This window comes from Dipteris shenzhenensis, chromosome 1 (genome assembly GCF_047967505.1).
Source record: "Dipteris shenzhenensis isolate YYH24624 ecotype China chromosome 1, Dip_SZ_1.0, whole genome shotgun sequence".
Lineage (NCBI taxonomy): Eukaryota > Viridiplantae > Streptophyta > Polypodiopsida > Gleicheniales > Dipteridaceae > Dipteris > Dipteris shenzhenensis.
In genome coordinates this window covers 71,607,433-71,627,005 of record NC_141596.1, presented here as the reverse complement: position 1 = coordinate 71,627,005, position 19,573 = coordinate 71,607,433, and the positions used below count along the sequence as shown (strand labels likewise).

The following is a 19,573-nucleotide window of genomic DNA, read 5'->3' as shown; positions in this document are numbered from 1 at the left end:
GTAGGTATCTTCCGATTGCGTACGTGCATTGTTCCTCGGTCCAGGATTCTTGTTGGTTTGCGTCTTGCATTATCCTCTATCTCCTGAAACAAAACAACACCCTCGATTAGTGAGTCACCCGTATGCAAAAATTTCTTTAAACGAGAAACATGAAACATTGGGTGCATCTTACAACCCTGTGGTAATTCTAATTTATAGGCTACCTTGCCTATTCTTTTTAGAATTAACCATGGCCCACAATATCGAGGTGCTAACTTAGCACACTCTCCTGCAGTCAAAGACTTAGAGTGCGAAGGAACTCTGAGAAAAACTTTTTCTCCTTCCTTAAATTCTCTAATGGATCTGTTTTCATTCACATACGCCTTAGCTCTATCCATAGCTTGGCGGATGTTAGCTCTCGCAAGTGCTAGCATCTCCCGCATCTGAACCACAAAGTTCGCGGCACTAGGCACTTTCTGAGGTACTGCAACTGTAGTTGGATTCGTTGGTCTATAACCATAGTTCAGCTCAAACGGACTGAACCCTGTAGAGGAATGTTTTCTATCATTGTAGGCCAATTCCAACAGTGGCAACCACTTGTCCCATGTATGTTGCCTCAATGACACATATGCTCTAAGCATATCCTCTAAAATTTAGTTGATTCTTTCCGTCTGACCATCCGTTTCTGGACGATCCCCACTACTCATTCCTAACTCAGTCCTTAGTGTCTCAAACACTGCAATCCAAAAATGACTGGTAAATTTGACATCCCTGTCTGACACTATGAATTTGGGTAATCCATGCAAACGAAATATATGTTTAATAAATAAATCTGCCACTTGCGGGACACTAACAGACTCTCTAGTTGGAATGAAGTGAGCCATCTTGGTAAGATGATCAACTATCAGAAGGATAGAATCTTATCCACCTTGTGTCGTAGGTAGACCTACAATAAAGTCCATGGAAATGCTCTCCCACCTACCTAGTGGTATTTCCAAAGGCTGTAAAAGTCCGAGTGGCTTCATCTGCTTTGCCTTACTTACTTGACACGAAAAACAACGTGTCACATATTCATGTTGTTTTTTTATTTTTGGCTAAAAGAAATCTTGCTTCACGAGATCATATGTTTTCTCGACTCTTGGATGTCCCGCACATGGGCTATCATGGCATTGTTGAATGACTCTCTGCCTGAGATCATTCTGATTAGATACTACTACCTTGCCATTTTTTTTCAGCATACCATCTCTTATGGTATATCTTGCATAAGTTTGGCCTTTTCTGGATGCCAGGTCATCCTTTTCCCCGGGTTTAAATACATGAGTCTTAGGCCAAAGGCTCTAGACAAACTCGTCCACCTTTTGAGTTTCTCTAATCTTGGTCATTAGAGCACTCTCTAATACCGTGAAACTCATATTATGCATAATGCGTGACAATGCATCAGCAACTTTATTATCCTTCCCTCTTTAGTACCGAATTGTCAAGTTAAACTTCTGCAGGAGTTCTGCCCACCTAGCTTGGCGGCCTCTCAAGTCAGGTTGTTTACAAAAATTCAGAGTATCATGATCAACATCAACATAAAACTCTGACCCATACAAATAATGTCTCCATGTTTTCAGAGCATGGACAACAGCATACAACTCTAATTCATGAGTTGGCCAATTTCGTTGAGAGGGAGAAATCTTCTTGCTTTCAAAGGCTACTGGTCTTCCCTCTTGGAGGAGAACTGCTTCTACCACAATGCCACTTGCATCGGTTTCAAGGAAGAACTGTTTCTAGGGATCAACTATTTTTAACACCGGTCTTGAGACCACAGCTTGTTTTATGGTGTTAAAACTCTTGTGTTGATTCTGTCCCCATATAAAAGGTACTTTATCTGAGGTCAGATCAATCAATGGCGATACTATTTCGGAATATCCTTTGATATGCCTTTGATAAAATTAGACAAATCCCAAGAATGATGGCAAAGCGGTCAAACTCTGAGGGATAGGCCAAGTCAGTATCACAGCTACTTTCTTTGGATCCATTTCTACTCCCTTAGGAGTAATAATGAATCCTAAATATTCAAGTCTTACCATACACAGTATAGTTTTCCTTTTATTTACATAAAGACTGGCTTTTCTCAAAGTATTGAACACTATTCTTAAGTGTTCGTGATGCTCAGCAATACTTTTGTTGAATATAAGAATGTCATCAATAAAATGTACTACAAACTTCTTGATATACGGACGTAGTAAATCATTCATAAGCATGACGAATGTAGCTGGAGCATTGGTAAGTCCAAACAACATTACCAAAAACTCATAATGTCCAAACCTGCTTCTAAAAGCGGTTTTATGCACATCCTCGGCCCTAATACGGATCTGATGGTAGCCACATTTAAGATCTATCTTACTGAAAATTATGGCCCCATGTAATGCATCTAACAAATCATCGATCTGAGCCATCGGATACCTGTGCTTAGTAGTGATATTATTCAAGGCTCTGTAATCTATACAGAGGTGAAAAGTATCATCTTTCTTTTTTTTAAATATTACTGGCGAGAAACTGGGTTGAATCTGCCCCAGGATTAGTTCAATCTTATGCTGAACATTCCGCTCTGGAGGTAACCCATAAGGTAACTCATCCCTAAAACAATCAAAGAACTCCTCTGCTATTTGATCAGCCAGCTTGGCCATCTCTTCATTTTGGGTAACATCAGTGCTAGCTGAAGAACCATCAATCGGCTCTACTGATGCGGTACAAAGAAATAAAAACTCTTCTTGAGCTTTTCGAACTTCCATTACGGAAACCAACGGTCCTTGAGGTATATCTTTTTTACCTTGTAAGGCATACAGCACATCATTCATCTTGAATTGATAAATGTGCTTTTTTCAATCTATGGCTGGATTCTTCCTAGAATGCCAAGTCTTACCCAAGGCTATTGTTAGAAATGACCCAAGGGAGGGTCCGCTTCCGCACACCATCTTGGTACACAAGTCCATCTTTGGTAGCACCTCCTGGTACCACCTCCTTTAGTCACGTTCCCGCCTTTGAACTCGAGCAATCCAGCCGTCACGATCTTCCAGTCGTCCCCCTCATAATGAGTGAACAACCTGGAGTCTTCCAGGCACCATGCTCTGAGGGTCTGTTTCAACCCGTCCTTCCTTTGGCAAGGTCTGCAACCAATGAATATTTTCAGATAACCTGGACCATGAACTCTCGATGAGTTCTCAAGCAGGTACTCTTCTGGCTTCGGTACTCTTTGTCCATCACCTTCTAGCAATCTGCGTCCAAGATTTGAAGAAGCACCAATACTTCCCCTTTTGCCTTCGAAGAAGGCCAATTCCTTCCAATCTCTGATCACTTGAGACAAATGAAGAGCAGAGTCTCTCCACAGCATGCTATAAAGGCTCAAATGCAGAATATCAAATACATACCAGACTGTTGTACTGCCTGAATGTTCGCTCTGAAAGCAAACTCTCATTGAAGCACCCACCAAGCGCTTGTGTAATCCTGTATTGTCCCCTTCTGAACTCCAGCATCCATCTGACCATGAGACCCTAGGGCCTTCCATGGAATCCACCCTCGTGTCAGTGTCAACGGCTACACACCTGGAAGGTACCAAGCGCTCCATGCTGTCCTTCATCTTCAGAAAGGCATCTGATTCCTCGTCGACCCACATCTCTATGTCAGACATCCTTACTGTGATTTGTGGATCAACATATCTGACCTCGGTAATACTCGGTGATGTCACCAGGAACAACTCTTCGATTATCACATTTGCTTTGGCCTTTCCCTTTGAATCTGAGTCAGACTCGTTGTTTTTCAGATCTGCCTTTTGCTTTCTGCAGTCCTTTGCAAAATGTTCGGGCGTATCACAATAGAAACACTTCTTCTTGTGCTTTCTCTTCGAAGTCCCCTCGTCGTCAGAGTCGTCTTTCTTGGACTTGCCACCGTTAGGCTTGCCCTTTCCTTTGCCAGTGGAATCCTTTGCCAGCATCGCCTTGTTGTCTTTATCCTCGTTGTAGAGCTTCTCCCGAGCTTCCTCCTGTAGCAGTAATGGACACAACTCCTCAAACGTCAGAGGTTTGGTTCTCTGTCGTGCTGTCACAGCCGTAACAAAGCTCTTGAAACTCCGAGGCAGTCTCCTCAGTACCATCAAGGCCAGATGGCATGAGTCTCTCTTCTGACCAATTGCTGCCAGCTGATCCCTCACCACCTTGACCTTCGTCAAATGGCTATGTACCGTATCTCCTTCTTCCATATCAAGATTGTAGAGTTGATGCTGAAGAAGCACAATCTGGGAGGTGTTGTCTGTTTCGTATAGATCTTTCAGGGTGGCCCATGCCTCTACTGACGTCTCGGCCAGTTGGATATGCGGAAGAACGGAGTCCGCCGTAGTCCCTATGATTATTGCCAGGGCATGGGCATCTCTTTCTTCCCAAGCTTCAAGCTCCTCTCTGTCTACTGCCATGAGTACCTCCCCTTTACTGTCCACCATGTCCTCCGGCTTCGACTCCTCTCCCGTGGTCAGCTTCCACAACTTCCGAGCCACTAAATGACTCCGGATCTTCACTTTCCAGATCGGGTAATTAGTCCCGTCCAGGTTCCCAGACTCTCCAAAATTAGGGATAGTGAAAGAGAGAAAACTGGGGGAGGAGGAAGGGAAAGCAGGGGCTGAAGAGGCTGTAGAGGTCGACATCTCTGCTGTTTATACCACACAGCAAAGTCAACCAAACTCAATTTCAGTAAACCAGAACTCTGAACGCACTTGACTGAACCTGAGTCACCCTCCTTCTCGCAAGGGCACAATCCTCCAGTCATGGAAGTCGATTCCCTAGAGCTTCTGAATCAGGGTCGTCCTTCAGCAAGGTCCTTGCCTTCAGGCTTCCACACCTGTGAGCCTCCTACTTGGGCTCTGATACCATGTTAGAAATGACCCAAGGGAGGGTACACGCAGCGGAAGACTTATAGTAATGCCCAGGAGCTCACACAGTGTGCGGTGTGGGTGTGGAATCACAAACTTCTTTACTTGTGTGCATACAATAGGTGTGCAGACTCATCAATAGACAATGAACCAACCAGATAGAGAAACCACCAAAATATATATTTCCGTCCACAACTATGGACACAATACAAAAGAGACAGATCCAGAGTCCCACCAATGGTGTGGTCCTCTGATCTTACCACAAGGTCCTTCTCCTATCTGCTGGCTCTCTCTAGACTCGAGCCCGCGTGCTCCACCTGGAGCTTCTGTAGACTTTCCGTCCAGATCCCTTCCACCTTGCTGTCTTTGCACCAGCCTAGGTGGGCAGCACTCTGAGCTAGGTCTGCAGCTGTACAGCTCTCTTGTCACCTTCTGGATAGAGACCCACAAGTGGCTGATCTGCTGCTCCTTCTGCTCCCTGAACTGCTGGATCAAGTGATGATTGAATGAGGCCCAATGGCCTCTTTATATAGGCCCCAAGGGGGCTGGCAAAATACCGACCAGCCTGCTACAGACTGGCCGACCAGTCTGTGGCTGGTCCAGCCCTAAAAGGGCACACCACCCAGGGCTTTTGGCCCAAACTTCCAGGGCCCTTTGGCCCACCTTTCAAGGCAGGGTCCAGCCTATATAAGGCCTGCCTTCTGCCCACTGACAGCCATATATGCTGCTCCGTATCTGGGCCTGCACATCCTGCCATATCTGCGCCTCTGCCAGGTCCTCTTCCCAGCCACGTGTCCTGCGCCGTACACCTGTACATCTTGCTGTCCTGACCCGCCTGTACCGTGCCATCATCAGGGTCTGTTGCAGGCCCTTCACCTGCCCACTACCCTCGCCATGCTGACGCCATCTGCAGGTTCCAATCGTGTGAGGTGCTGCCCATGTGGCAGCCCCCTCTCTTTCTTCTCTCTTGGGCACATCCTGCCCTAGGTCTCCCTCCCCCACGCACTCCTCATTTGGGGGCTTACAGATGGGGAGGTGACCTTTCCAACAGCTATGTTTGCATGAGCGAGCTTTGTCATTTCAAAATCAAGCTTCTCAGCATAGTCTTGAATTCGAAGTTCCAACTGGGTAACCCTTTGGTCCCATACTTCAGTTGAACTTCCGTCTGCCATTCTGACTGTATATGCATATTCAGATGGGCTAGTCTTTAATTTCAGTCTCTTTACAAGCTTGGAGTTAATTACATTGTGCGTTGACATAGAGTTAAACAATACAATGACGTCATGATTAGCTACTTGCCCCTTCATCTTAATTAACTCTGTATCGTTAAAGGTTGTATACCCCGTTGCTGCGGGCTTTGACAAGACATTATCAGGTGTACTAGTTACTAGCTTAGCAACAGACACACGTAATAAAACAGGTACTGACCTTTGAGAAGATCCCACTAGCTGAATTTGCATCTGTTTTGCTCTGGGACTTCCCTCCATTTCCACGTCGCATTCTGAGATCACCATCTCAGCCATTGGACGATCCTTGTTTCGTGGACAATCTTTCCAGTGATGAGGCTGAAGGCATCCAAAACACAAGCCTTCTCTCCTCGCTTTTTCTCTTTGCTCTGGGTTCAAAGAGGACTTCGACCAAGCCCGGGCTGCCATTGGTGTTACTTTTCTTTTCATTTCAATGGTGGTGCTTGGTTTAGGACTCTCAACTGGCTTCACCTGCTTGGCTTGACGACTAGGCTGTGAGGCACTCCCTTTGCGCATCCACTTCTTCTTAAACCCAATTTTCTTCGGGTACTCATACCGAGTCCCAACCTGCACAAACCCACTTGGTCTGTTCCCTTTGGCATCTTCATAGTTCAGGGCTATGGTAATTGCTTCATCTAGCATGTTTGCATACTTAGCCCGAACTTCCATGATTTGATCATTCAGTCCAAAGATAAAATCTTTTATCTGGATTGAGTGAGGTAGAGGTTCATAAACTTTCATTACACTTTCTTTGAACTTATCAGTGTATTCCGCCACTGATAAATTTCTTTGACGAAGGTTTCAATACTGATCCCAAGCTCGGGATGCTTCGTCAGGAGGTAAGAAGTGTTTTCTAAATTCCTTTTTAAACCCCTCCCAAGTAGTGGATGCCACTCCATCTTTCTGCTATTTTATCCACCACCGATCCGTTGCCTCATTAAACATATGGGTGGCCTCGCAGATTTTCTTCATATCATTCTTGATTTCACAAATGGCGAAGGCCTCGTCCCATTTGTGTAACCAGGTCTCTATGATATCGGAACTACGGTCAGACATCCGACTAGAATACTTTTCTGGCCTATAATTGGCAATATTAGGCACCTTAGCCCTCCTAGGCTCGACCGCATGAACACTGGATTCAGGCTCCATTGGAGCTTTACCTTTCTCTTCACGAGATGGTCTAGTAGACATACTATGAACCATTTTCTTGAGCTCAGATTGGCCTACATTTGCTTGTAACTATTGCGCTAAAATCTGTTGCAAGGCATCCTCCAATAATGCAATTCTACCAGATAGTGTATGGCCTGCTGGGTGCGACACCTGCGGGGTCAGCTGGACTCCCGATTCTACGGGATCCACCCGAAAGAGTTTATGAGGGAGATATTTGATGATCGACGAAAGGAAGTTAATGAGCATCGTCGTCCCACTTTGACTATTGTAACGCACGAACTTTGCGAAGTAATTGACCCACGATTCGAACGCCAACAACCATATGATGTTCCGCTCCAGCCTTTCACGACGCCATCTAATAGACTGTGCTCTCTTGTGATCTTGCCTAATGACCGCCGTCAACCCATAGGTCACATCGATTGAATTACCAGATAGACTTATATGAACTGCGCACGGACTCTCTAATTGCAAATCTAGCCTGTGCTCACAGGCTCCTGTAATCTTGTCTTCCACGCCTTCAAATCAATGACGAAAGATAACACCAAATCCCTCCAATCTCAATTCATCGTTAGGCTGTCAACTTGACGTGCAGCTCCAAACCACAACAATCACCAAACACTGCGCTATGATACCACTCTAAAAACAAACGATCCTCTGTATGGCCAAGCTTCTTATAATACATACACTTGAGAGGCTTGAATTTGTTTTTACCCTTAGAATATAATGCCACTTCCTCATGGACATGGTCATCCTTATGTCTTCTATCATGATCAATGAGCATTGCAACCATCTCATAAAATTTCATATTCCGTGCCACACATAGTGCTGGAATAATGTCACGATATTTAGGAATATCCTCAATGCTGGAAAGGAGGACAGCAACCTGATCTTCTTTCCCAATAGGGGCCTTCAACGCAGCAAGTTGGGTGATGAGAGATTCCATATGATTCAAATGTGCATTGAGAGAGTCTTCATGCTTCATTTGAAGCGTGAAGAATGCTTGTCTGAGAAATACTTTGGAATTGATAATTTTGTTACCAAACAGGCATTCTAGCTTCTCCCACAAAAGATGCGGAATATTGCGGACCTTAATGCTTGATGGAAATCTCTCAATTTCTGTCCCCAATAGCAGCAAAAATGACGACCAGCTCCATGAATTGCAGTAGCCCAAGATTCTTCATGCCATGAACAGTCTGGAAACAGCCTCCAAACAACACTTTACAGCTCCACGCAGTAGTCAGCTTGCTGAAAACAGTCCCCAGTCAACGCTTGCAGTTCCACGTAATAATCATGAATCAGCGATGTTTGCAGCTCCAATGTGTCTTCTCCACGTAGCAGCAATGAATCAGCTCCATGCAGCATGTGTTGGGATATCTCAAGGTTTATGCCCCAGGCACACCTTGGGTTCTATGTGTGTGTGCTAGAGGCACAGTTAGGTGCCCATAAGCATTGTTAGGTGGTAGATGCCACATAGGATGATTGAGAGATTCTAGGAGCTGATTGAGGAGATGATTGTGGAGCTCAGAGGTCATCAGTGATGTCAATGATCATGTAAGAGGTGCCTTCACCTTTCTTCATTCCATAATCAAGAATTCTCATTTTGTGTTCACTTCATGCTTTCCCTTCAGTTCCTCAACATGGTATCAGAGCACTATGATCCTCCTTGAGCCCATTTGTGCCACATCATCTTCTTCTTCTTCATCTTCTTCTTCTTCTTCATCTTCACCATTTCTTCCCCTTCTTCCCAAAACTTGCTAGAGCTTGTTCTCCCTCGTCGCTTCACCATTCTCCAAGTCCTTCTGGCTGGAGATACCCCTCGTATGGGCGAACTTTTACCTGCAAGGAATTGAAGAAAGGTCGTCTCTGCTGGTCGCCATTTCTCGAAAATCGTCGAAACTCTCTTCTGCGTATTCTTTGTTTCTGCTCCACCTTTCTCTAATTCCTTTTAGGGGAAGCTTCTCCATACCTTGGGCTATCTTGTGTTGAAACTTGAGCAGCAATGGTTGCATATTCAAGGAGAAAACACGGAAAAACCAGTCGACTTTCAAGCAGCTAGCTATGGCGATGTGACGTGGAATTGCGCCTCTCCTCCTCAGTGGATCTTCTCTGGTATACGAGCTTTGTTTCTACCTAGAAAGTCCTTTTTTCTTTGCTTTGAAGAGTGAGATACAAGCCCTCCAAGTTCAAGCCTCTGTTTTGGACAGTTTTGACAAGGTTGTGAGTTTGATGATACATTAGATGCTACTTTAGCATTTCTGATGTTTTAAAGTGATGAATAGCATCAGTACAACTGTGGCTACAACTTTGTTTTAAGTTGCTATACCTGGATTTGCTTGGAATACTTTCATTTAGTCACCTCTATGAAGCATGCAAGTGAAAGCATCATTGATTTGTAGTATGGAATTTGGTTACAAGTCTTTGCTGCTCTAAATGCTTGTACTTTGAAGCCCTTCAACTCTTTCTAGCCTTGTAAGAGAGTAGACACTGCCCATTCTGGGTTAGACCCTCTCGTGGCTACCATCTTGAATATGGATAAGTTCAATGGTAAAGGCTTTCACACATGGCAGATGAAGGTTAAGATTGCATTGATGAGGGAAAACCTTTGAGGGCTTGTCAAACTGGCTTCAACTTCTTCTTCAACAACCTCTAATGCTGGAGAATCCTCAGCTCCAACACACCTGGCAAGAGATCCTGCTAGAGAGGAGAAAGCCTATGGCATCATTGATCTTGTCTTAGGAGATGACTATATTCATCACATCTCTGACTTAGAATCTCTTTCAGAAGCTTGGCAGAAGCTTGACATTATTTTTGGTGCTAGCTCTCACATCTCAAAATTGTCACTTAAGATTGCTTTCTTTGAATTGAAGATGGTTAGTGGCACTTCTCTGGCTGCCCATGTCAATCTTAGGCGGAGTCTCATGACTCAACTTGCTTCTATCAACTCTCCAATCACTACAGATGATGCAATGGCAGTATTGCTCAAAAGTATGCCTGAAGATTATGATCATGTTATTACCACTTTGAAAAATCTTCCTAATCCTAATCTTGAAGGTCTTATTTCTGCTCTTCAAGAAGAAGAAAGGCACATGGAACTCCGGAAAGGCAATGACACAGCCTATGCCATAAAATTTCAAAAGGGCAAGTTTTCACCTTGCAAACACTTGCAAACATTGTGGGAAGACTAATCACCTCTCAAAAGACCGCTTCAAGATCAATCCATGCAAACACTATGGCACAAACAATCACCATGAAAAGTATTGTAGAGCCAAAAAGGAAGTAACTACAGAAACTGCCAATCTACTTTCATTTGATGAGTCTCCATATGATGAAGATTATGCTTTTTGAACCATCTCCATATATGCTCCAGATCTCTCTTTTTATGTTGAGTCAAGGTACTCAGCCTGGATAGTCCTCCAAAATGAATGAAATAAACTATTGTGTTCTTTGTAAACACTTCTGGTCACCATGTGATGTAGGCCATGTGTATGTGTTTTGCTCCATGGTATCTCCTGCAGACATTGTGTACATATACATGCAGGGGAGATAACCATTGGAAGGTCTTATGTATCCCTTTTGTTTACCTCACACCCTTGGGAACCCTTGCTAGCATGAGATCCTAGCCATAGATCAATCCTTGACCACCATGAGATGGCATGAGAAACTATGAGATTAGATGAATCCTTGACATAGCCCGAGGCATTCCCTTGAGGGGGGGTTTGTTGGGATATCTCAAGGTGTATGCCCCAGGCACACCTTGGGTTCTATGTGTGTGTGCTAGAGGCACAGTTAGGTGCCCATAAGCACTGTTGGGTGGTAGATGCCACATCGGATGATTGAGAGATTCTAGGAGCTGATTGAGGAGATGATTGTGGAGCTCAGAGGTCATGAGTGATGTCAGTGATCATGTAAGAGGTGCCTACATAAGGACCTCACCTTTCTTCATTCCATAATCAAGAATTCTCATTTTGTGTTCACTTCATGCTTTCCCTTCAGTTCCTCAAGAGCATGGAGCTGTGGGGGTCTGTTTTGCAACCACCCGAGAGCTCTCCAATAGCTTGGCTTGCAGCGGCTTTTTGACAGTCTTAGCAGCAATTTCAACACTCTTCAGGAAGTGTTCAAGCTCCCATGCCAGCCTTGGGCTCCACTGCAGATTCGGTCTCTTGGTTTTATATTCGGGATTGGAGCACTTTCTTTGGCTGCCCACGGTGTACTTCAGAAGTACTGGGCCCTTGCTCTTTTGCTCAGCTTTCGAGCTTTTCTTGGGACAGCCTTGTCTCTTTGAGCTTTTTGGTTTTTTTTGCGCCAGCCCCAAGCTTAAAGCAACTCTCTGCTTAAGCTCTTGGATGTCCCCTTTTTCCCTCCTTTTTCCACCCCCCCCTCCCCCCTTCTTCCTCTCTCAGTACTGGGTTTCTTGTTTGAACTTTGGGGCAATAAATTTTGGTGGTAACTTTTGTCCGGCACGCAAGAAGGGCTCTAATGGCAGCACCTTTGACTCCCCCAGCCGTCAAGGTTTACTTTCTCCCCAGGACAAACAACGGGAGAAGTTAGAAGTCTAGTCTCTCAAGGATAAGATGATGGTGGGCAAAATTGTGGGCTCACGCCCTCAAGGAAATAGATCTGGGATTGGTTACCAGAGAGCCTAGTGCTAGAAGGGGACCACTATTAGGAAATGCAGTCAAGTTGAGTGAGTTTTTATGTGTGTTTTACTCTAGTGTGCCCTATGATGCCACGTGTCATATTGGGAGATATCCCATATGCACTTTGGTGCTCTATGTCTAGTGTCTAGATTACATGAGGCTGAACTTGTGTTGTGTGTCACATCATAGAGTCAACATCAAGCTTTCTCAATATAAGTCTTTTATTGATTTAGTACTTTCATTTCTCTTTTAGTTCTTTCCATTTCCATTTCCATTAGTTGCATTCTTTGCTTTCCTCTTCCTCTTCCTACCCTACCTCCTCTCCCTACTCCTCTTGCTCCAACATATGGTATCAGAGCCAGCTCTCCTCTCTTCCTTCCTCCTTGCTCATGCTTTCTTATAGATGCTCCTTGAGTTGCTGTGCTTTGTCTCCTATGCTAGCTAGCAGCTCGTGTCTTTGTTAGTTAGCCTGGACTAGGGGGTTGTGATGTTGATGAATTGGTTTGCTGCTTGGGGTTCTTGGTTGACAAGTTACTCTTCTTTTGCTAGGGATTAGGCAGTATAGGGGCTGCCAACTTTCTAAGCAAAAGGTTGACCACCTGATCAGACATGGTCTTCTCTTGCTTGAGGTGGAGAGGAGTCGGTCCCTCGTTCTTTGGGGGAAGTTTTGCCACCCAAAAAACCCTCCTTTTCATATAATGCATGATCTTGTTTGGCTTTCAGCAATGGCTATGCTGGTTTGATTAGTTATTGCAACTGATTGAACAATGCTCTAGCAGTGGCTATGCAAGCAAGCGAGGTGCCTAGAGCCCAAGCTGAACAGCTAGCACATTTGTGAAAGAGTACCCTTGTTGCAATGCACAACTCCATACAACATCTTCAAACGCAGAACAAGGATCTTCATGAAAAATACAATGGATTGGACTTGGAGCCATGGGAATTGCAAGAATCATTGCATAAGCTAGCTGAAAGAAAGTCTTTGGAAAGATCTATCTATTGCCAAGTTCAGTGGGCTGTAGAGAAGGAACAGAAGAAGACAATGCAAAAGATGAAGATTCTTCCAAGAGCATTTCCTCCAATTTGCACCAGATGGGTTCATTGAGTTACATGAAAATTCACCTCTTAAGCCATACCATACTTAGTCTTTTGTAGGATTAGTAAAATCTTCATATATCTATTTATTACTTCAGTTATTTTCTTCTGACATTGTCTTTCAGAAACCTTGTATTGTGGTCGTAAGAAAGATGTTGTTGGTTGACATTTGTTTTCTCACTGTGAATTTGAGCATAGACTAACCAGGCAAGCAGAGGTAAAAATGCACATGTATGTAATGACACTGTACTTTTTGCTTCTGGAGTTCAATTTTCCTACGGATTTTTTGATTCATATAGGTGCTTGTCTTTGAATGTCCAGATGACTGGGTCCTTTTAATTAAATAAGTAGTTGGGTTAATGAAAAATTTGTAGTAATTAGTTTCATTTCTTATTTCAAAGAAGCACATAATCTTTCAAACATAGTTGTTCCATTCTCTGCCTCTAGACATTTCTTATTCAGGTGGCTTTCAACAAATGCCTCTGTAGCACAGATGCTAACCTTGTGGCTTGCAATGTATCCAGGACCTGGGTTCTTCTTTGGAATCCTGTGATCCATTGTGCTCTGTGGATGAGATGAGCTCACTTGATTATGAAGCAAACTATAAGTCAAAAAATGATTTGTTGAAGGCAGTAACAGTTGGTGTTGGTGTGCTAGCGGGAACTGCAATAATCAACCATTCATGGGTAGCAGAGAATCAGGTGCCAGCTCATAACTGGGTATATAATGAGATTGTTGAAACTGTTTATGAGAAAGATACTAATTGTTTCACAATATATATATATATCATGCATTGTGATGCAGGTTTTGGCAATGGTTCTGGTATTTGTAATAGGTTATGCGGGTGTCATCTTTGAAGAATCCCTTGCCTTCAACAAAAGTGGAGTGGGACTTTTGATGGCAGTCACCCTGTGGGTTATTCGAAGTGCTGGAGTAAGTGTCCCTACCAGATTCTTCAAGACCACCCTTCAAAGAATACTTGAATGTGATGATGTTAGTACTAAGTTGCCATTGTGATTTTTGAGTTGTGCTTGGCAGCTTTCTTCTTTGCTCATGTCATCTTTTAAAAAGCTACAGCCGTACAGTTGAAGTTGCAGCAAATTGTATAATACAGTGAAGGCTTACGATGCCCATGTAGTGCATAGTTACCAGGGAACGGTGTTCCTGTGAGAAGGGGAGAGAAATAGTGAGAGCAAGAAGCAGGAGAGTAAGAGAGCTTAAAACGTAGTTGCAATTAGATGAGTGAGTAAGATACAACTGAATGGAGTGATGGGTTTTGTCTAAGTGACAAAACCTTATCACTTTACTAACCATAGTTAGTGAACTAACTGTGGTTAGGGGGAAAAACCTCTAAGTGAGGGAAAAGTGCCCCTAACCTACTTATTACATTACATTGGTCACTGCTAAATTATAGCAATAATTCTAACACCCCCCTGCAGTGCCAATGTCATGTACAAGGAAATGATCAATCACCAAAAGGAGATAAGTTCAGGGCACTGCGAAATGCCTCAAACTTTTCATGTGGAAGCCCTTTGGTGAAAATGTTTGCAACATTGTCATGTGTTGACACATAGATCATGCTGATCTCTCCTGCATGCAACTTCTCTCTGACGTAGTGATAGTGAACCTCAATGTGCTTCGTGCGAGCATGAAACACAGGATTCTTTGCCACTGCAATAGCACTCTGACTATCAGTGAGAATTGGAGAAGGACCCTCCAATGAAAGATGAAGATCAGCAAATAAACGACGCAGCCAAACACATTCAACTGTCGCTGTGAAAGCTGCCATGTACTCAGCTTCACATGAAGAGGTAGCCACTGTAGATTGTTTCTTGCTCAACCAAGAAATACAAGCTTTGCCCAAAAAGAAACAATTGCCACTTGTGGACTGCCTAGTGTCATAATCTCCAGCCCAATCTGAGTCACTGTAGGCATGCATCTGCAAGTCACCCCCCCTGGGAAACATCAAGCCAAAAGACTTGGTACCTTGCAAATAACGGAAGATGTGTTTTACAGCCTGCCAGTGCATTGTCTTTGGGCCGTGCATATATCTGCTCACCTGAGAAACTGCAAACTGAATATCAGGTCATGTATTGCAGAGATAAATGAGGCATCCAATAGCCTGACTGTAGAGTGTGACATCAAATGATTCACGTGCTTCATGCATTGTAAGCTTCAGCCCCGGCTCCATGGGAGTAGCTATGGGCTTACAATCCTGCATGTTGAATCTGTCCAAGAGTTTTTGCACATACTTGAATTGAGACATACCGATTTTGCTCGAGTGAACTGGATCCCCAAATAAAAGTGTAGCAGCCCCAAATCTGTCATGTCAAAAGTGGTCTGCAATTCAGCTTTAAAATCTGCAATATTATCTTCATTTGACCCTGTGAGGCATGGGATACTTTGGCAAAAATGTACAACACAAATAAGCAAGCCAGGAAAATGCAGTAAGTCATCTACATAAAGAATGATGACTAAAATATCCCCCCCATCTTTCTTGATGTAGAGGGTGCTTTCAGTTGGACTGTTGTGCAGCCCCTTGCTGGTCAGAAAGGCATGAATCTTTGCATACCATGCACGTGGGGCTTGTTTCAGCCCATACAAAGCTTTATTCAGCTTGCATACCTGAAGTGCATTTCAAAGCCTGGAGGTTGTTTGACATAAACCTCTTCCAACAAGTCTCCATTAAGGAAGGCTGTTTTTATGTCCAACTGATGAACATTCCACTGAAAATTTGCAGCCATTGCTATGACTGATCAGATGGTTGTCATTCGGGATGTAGGAGCAAAAGTCTCCTCATAGTCTATGCCCTTTTTCTGAGCATATCCTTTTGCGACCAGCCTTGCCTTGTACCTGTCAATGGTGCCATCTGGCTTTCTTTTAACTTTGAAAACCCACCGTGTACCTATGGCATGTTTACCTGGTGGCAAATCGACAACTTCCCATGTATGATTTTTCTTAATGGACTGCAACTCATCATGCATGGCATTCATCCAATGCACATTATCCTGTGCCTCTTCAAATGTCTCAGGTTTCTCTTCATCAAGAAGAGTACCTGCATAAGCTGATTCAATTGAAAGAGCACCTCCTGCATGCCTTACTGCACTCCGAGTTCTGCCAGGTAATGGAGCATCAATTTTACTCTCCCTGAGAGTCTGTAATAGCCAATTTGGGATTGTTTTTGCTGCATGTATATTTGCAATCTCTCGCCGAACAACCTCTTCCATGGCTTGTGGAGGTGGTATGGCATCCTGTGGCTGAATCGGAGCATGTGGAGGTATCTGAAAATTCTGATTTTCATCAGATATATCAGCAAGGGAACCCAAGGCAATGGGTAGTAACCCCTCAAAGACATCACCGAAAGAAGAAGGCATATCAAATTCAGCTTGAGTGTGAGCTGAATTTTCTGAAAATACTACATCTCTATTGACAATAATCTTGTGTGTGACAGGATTGTAGAGGCGGTAGCCCTTGCTCTCTGCACTGTACCCAACAAAAATGCATTTGATTGCCTTATCAGACAACTTATGCCGAAACTCAACAGGCACATGAGCATATGCAAGGCATCCAAAGACACGGAAGTGATCCACGAAAGGCTTTCTCCCTTGCCAAACTTCATAGGGAGTCTTGGTCTTCAAAGCTTTTGTGGGTGCCCGATTTAAAACATAATTGGCACACATGAGACCTTCAAGCCAAAATTTGTGAGGTAATTTTTTGCTTTTCAGCATACATCTATCCATCTCCATAAGAGTACGATTTTTTCTATCAGCTTTCCCATTTTGTTGAGGAGTTAGCCTCACTGTAAGCTGATGTACAATGCCCTTGTCTTTCAAAAAAGCATCAAAATCTGCAGACAAGTACTCCCCTCCTCTATCAGTGCGTAACGTCTGTATCTTGAGTCTGGATTCATTCTCAACCATGGCTGCAAAGTGTTTGAAGACCATAAACACTTCTGATTTGTGTTTCAGCCCATAAACCCAAGTGTAGTTGGAGTAGTCATCTATAAAAGTGACAAAGTAAAGATGACCACCCAATGATGGAGTCCTCATGGGACCACAGACATCACTATGTATAAGCTGTAATTTTCGAACAGCTTTAACTGATCCATCCTTCTTAAAAGGAGATCTGCGCATTTTACCAAGAATGCACCCTTCACAAGCATGTGGAGGAGGTGTTTCAAGAGGAGGCAATGCATCAACCATGGCATGTTTTTGAAGCGTCATCAAGCTGCCATAATGCATGTGTCCATATCTCGCGTGCCATAACTCCGCATTCTGCGTAGCAGCAGTAGGAGTGGAAACTGTAAGAGCATGTGCTGGTCTTTTCTCATACATGTCAAGCTGAAAAAGACCACGCAACAGAGTGCCAGACAATCTCAAGGCATAGTCATGCTCTCTATCATTGACTGCACACTTGTCATCTTCAAAAATGACCTGAAATCCAGCTCTATTAAGAGTGGAGACTGAAAGTAGATTTTTTGTGATACCAGGTACATACAAGACATCAGAAATTCTGAATGTTGAGCCATCAATGGCTGTAAGTTCAACTTCTCCTATACCACGGACTGAATAGGAGGAGTTGTTGGCACATGTGACCTTTTTACCAACAGGTGGTGGATGCAGAGATGTGAAGAGGCACTTCCTGGAAGTGATATGCTTTGAGGCACCGCTGTCAAAATACCATGTATTATGTGTCTCATTGACATCGAAAGCTGATGCATCCTTGGAAGAATCATAACTGCATGTCAGAAAAGCATAAGTGTCATCATTACAAGTGGCTGTACTATCCCGAGCAGCCAACTGAGAGTCTGAAATGCAAGACAAGAAGGCATAGTCGTGCTCCACAAAGTTGGTTGTAGCTTGCTCATTGTCAGATGCATGAGGAGCTGAATCTGAGACAGCCATACCGGAGCTTTTTTTCTTTTCTTTTGCAAGCCTTTTCTTGCATTCTCCAATGTAGTGACCTGGTTTTTTGCAGTAATGACATATTCCCTTCTTCTTGGGCTTACCTGCATCACTCTTAGCCTTTTGAGAAGGCTGTCCTGAACCACTGGAAGGCTGATTTGCTGAAGTCTTTGCCTGTCCCTTTACTTTAGGCTTGAATTTTGAGAGCATAGCATGTTCACCTGCTCGTGAAGCCATGTTTTTCCTGGTCTGCTCTTCCTGCAGTAGAAGTCCTATCAACTCGTGAAAAGTGAGAGGATTTGCACCCCCCCTCAACGACAGATTTAGCGAGGTATGAAAGCTAAGATAAGACTCAGGAAGAGAATTCAGAGTAGTGGTAATCATCTCTAAATCAGGAATGATCTCATCAATATTCAGCAACTGCTCTCGTAAATCCTGTAGCTTTGTGAGGTGCACTGACATGGAGCCACCCTCTTCCATATGTGTATGAGACAATTCTCTTTTCAAAAAAGACACCCTGGCATCATTCCGAGCTGCATACATGCTCTCCAAAATATCCCATGCTGCCTTTGAGGTCTTACACGACCGGATATGTGGAATGATGAATCTTTTCACTGAAAGAGAAATACACGACAAAGCTAAAGCATCACGTGAATCCCATCTCTTATGCTCTGGCTTATGCTCTGGAGTGGTAGGTATAACTGCACCAATAACTTGTGCTGCAGCTGTACCCTGTGCACGACCTCTGCCTCCTCCTTGTTGGGGAGGGGTATTAGGTGCCACATTTGCTGGCTGGAACTCATCCCCACTTACATAGTCCCACAAATTACGAGAAATCAGAATATTACGTACCATAAAACTCCAGAGGGAGTAGTTGGTACCATCCAGCTTATCCTCTTGTGAGAGACCAGTGAAACCGAAATCATTCTGATTTTGCTGGGCCATGTCTGAGAAAGAAAATACAGCAAATGCAAATCTGAATTCCCTTGTTGGGAATGGAGTGCACAAATCCCAAAAAAAAACACAGCCAAACACTGGCTAAAATGCAACTCAAATCTCTGTAGTGTCTCTGTCAGAAATCTGCCAAAGCATCCAATCTCTCCCAAAACCTGCCAAAAGCGCTTCAAAGCACTCACAGAAAGGCAGTGTAAACTGAAACTTGTCAAATTGCTCTCCCAACACAAAAGCCCCAATTTGTGGCTTGAAATTGCAACCAGAAAGGGGCAAATTTACTGAAAGCCCCAAATCTGCAATTTCTGAGCAAAAGCCCCAAATTTTAGAGCAGATCTGCAGATCTGTCTGCAATGCTCGCTCCAAGTGCAGCTCCAAATTTCTTCAACACCTGCAAAGTGTTTGCAATGTCTGCCCACGAATACAAAATGCCCCAAATTTTCTACAAGAACTACGCCAAACAATGGCTATCTGTAAAGAAATGTCTGCCAGACGACCAACTGCAAGAATGCCTGCAGGAATAAAACCTGCTCAGAAGGCCAAATGCAAATGTACGGAACTGTTAGTACAAAACTAACAGTACATCTGACATATGGATGTACGGCCTGTACGGTGACCGTACGACAAAGGTACGGATGGCCGTACTGTACGGACGAGCTGTGTGCTGCAAGCTGTACGGCAAAACAG

At 43.8% G+C, this 19,573-nt stretch overlaps 1 protein-coding gene across 1 annotated transcript in view; it reads left to right on the top strand.

Annotated features, from left to right (window-relative positions):
* The window catches only part of LOC147906326 (sodium/proton antiporter 2-like), an 82,777-nt gene that overhangs the window by 10,615 nt on the left and 52,589 nt on the right, over positions 1-19,573 (top strand). Inside the window, exons 2-3 of the mRNA XM_087378072.1 lie at positions 13,556-13,732; positions 13,836-13,964. Of these exons, the coding sequence (XP_087234198.1) occupies positions 13,556-13,732; positions 13,836-13,964 (306 nt within the window). The remainder of the gene's footprint in view (positions 1-13,555; positions 13,733-13,835; positions 13,965-19,573) is intronic.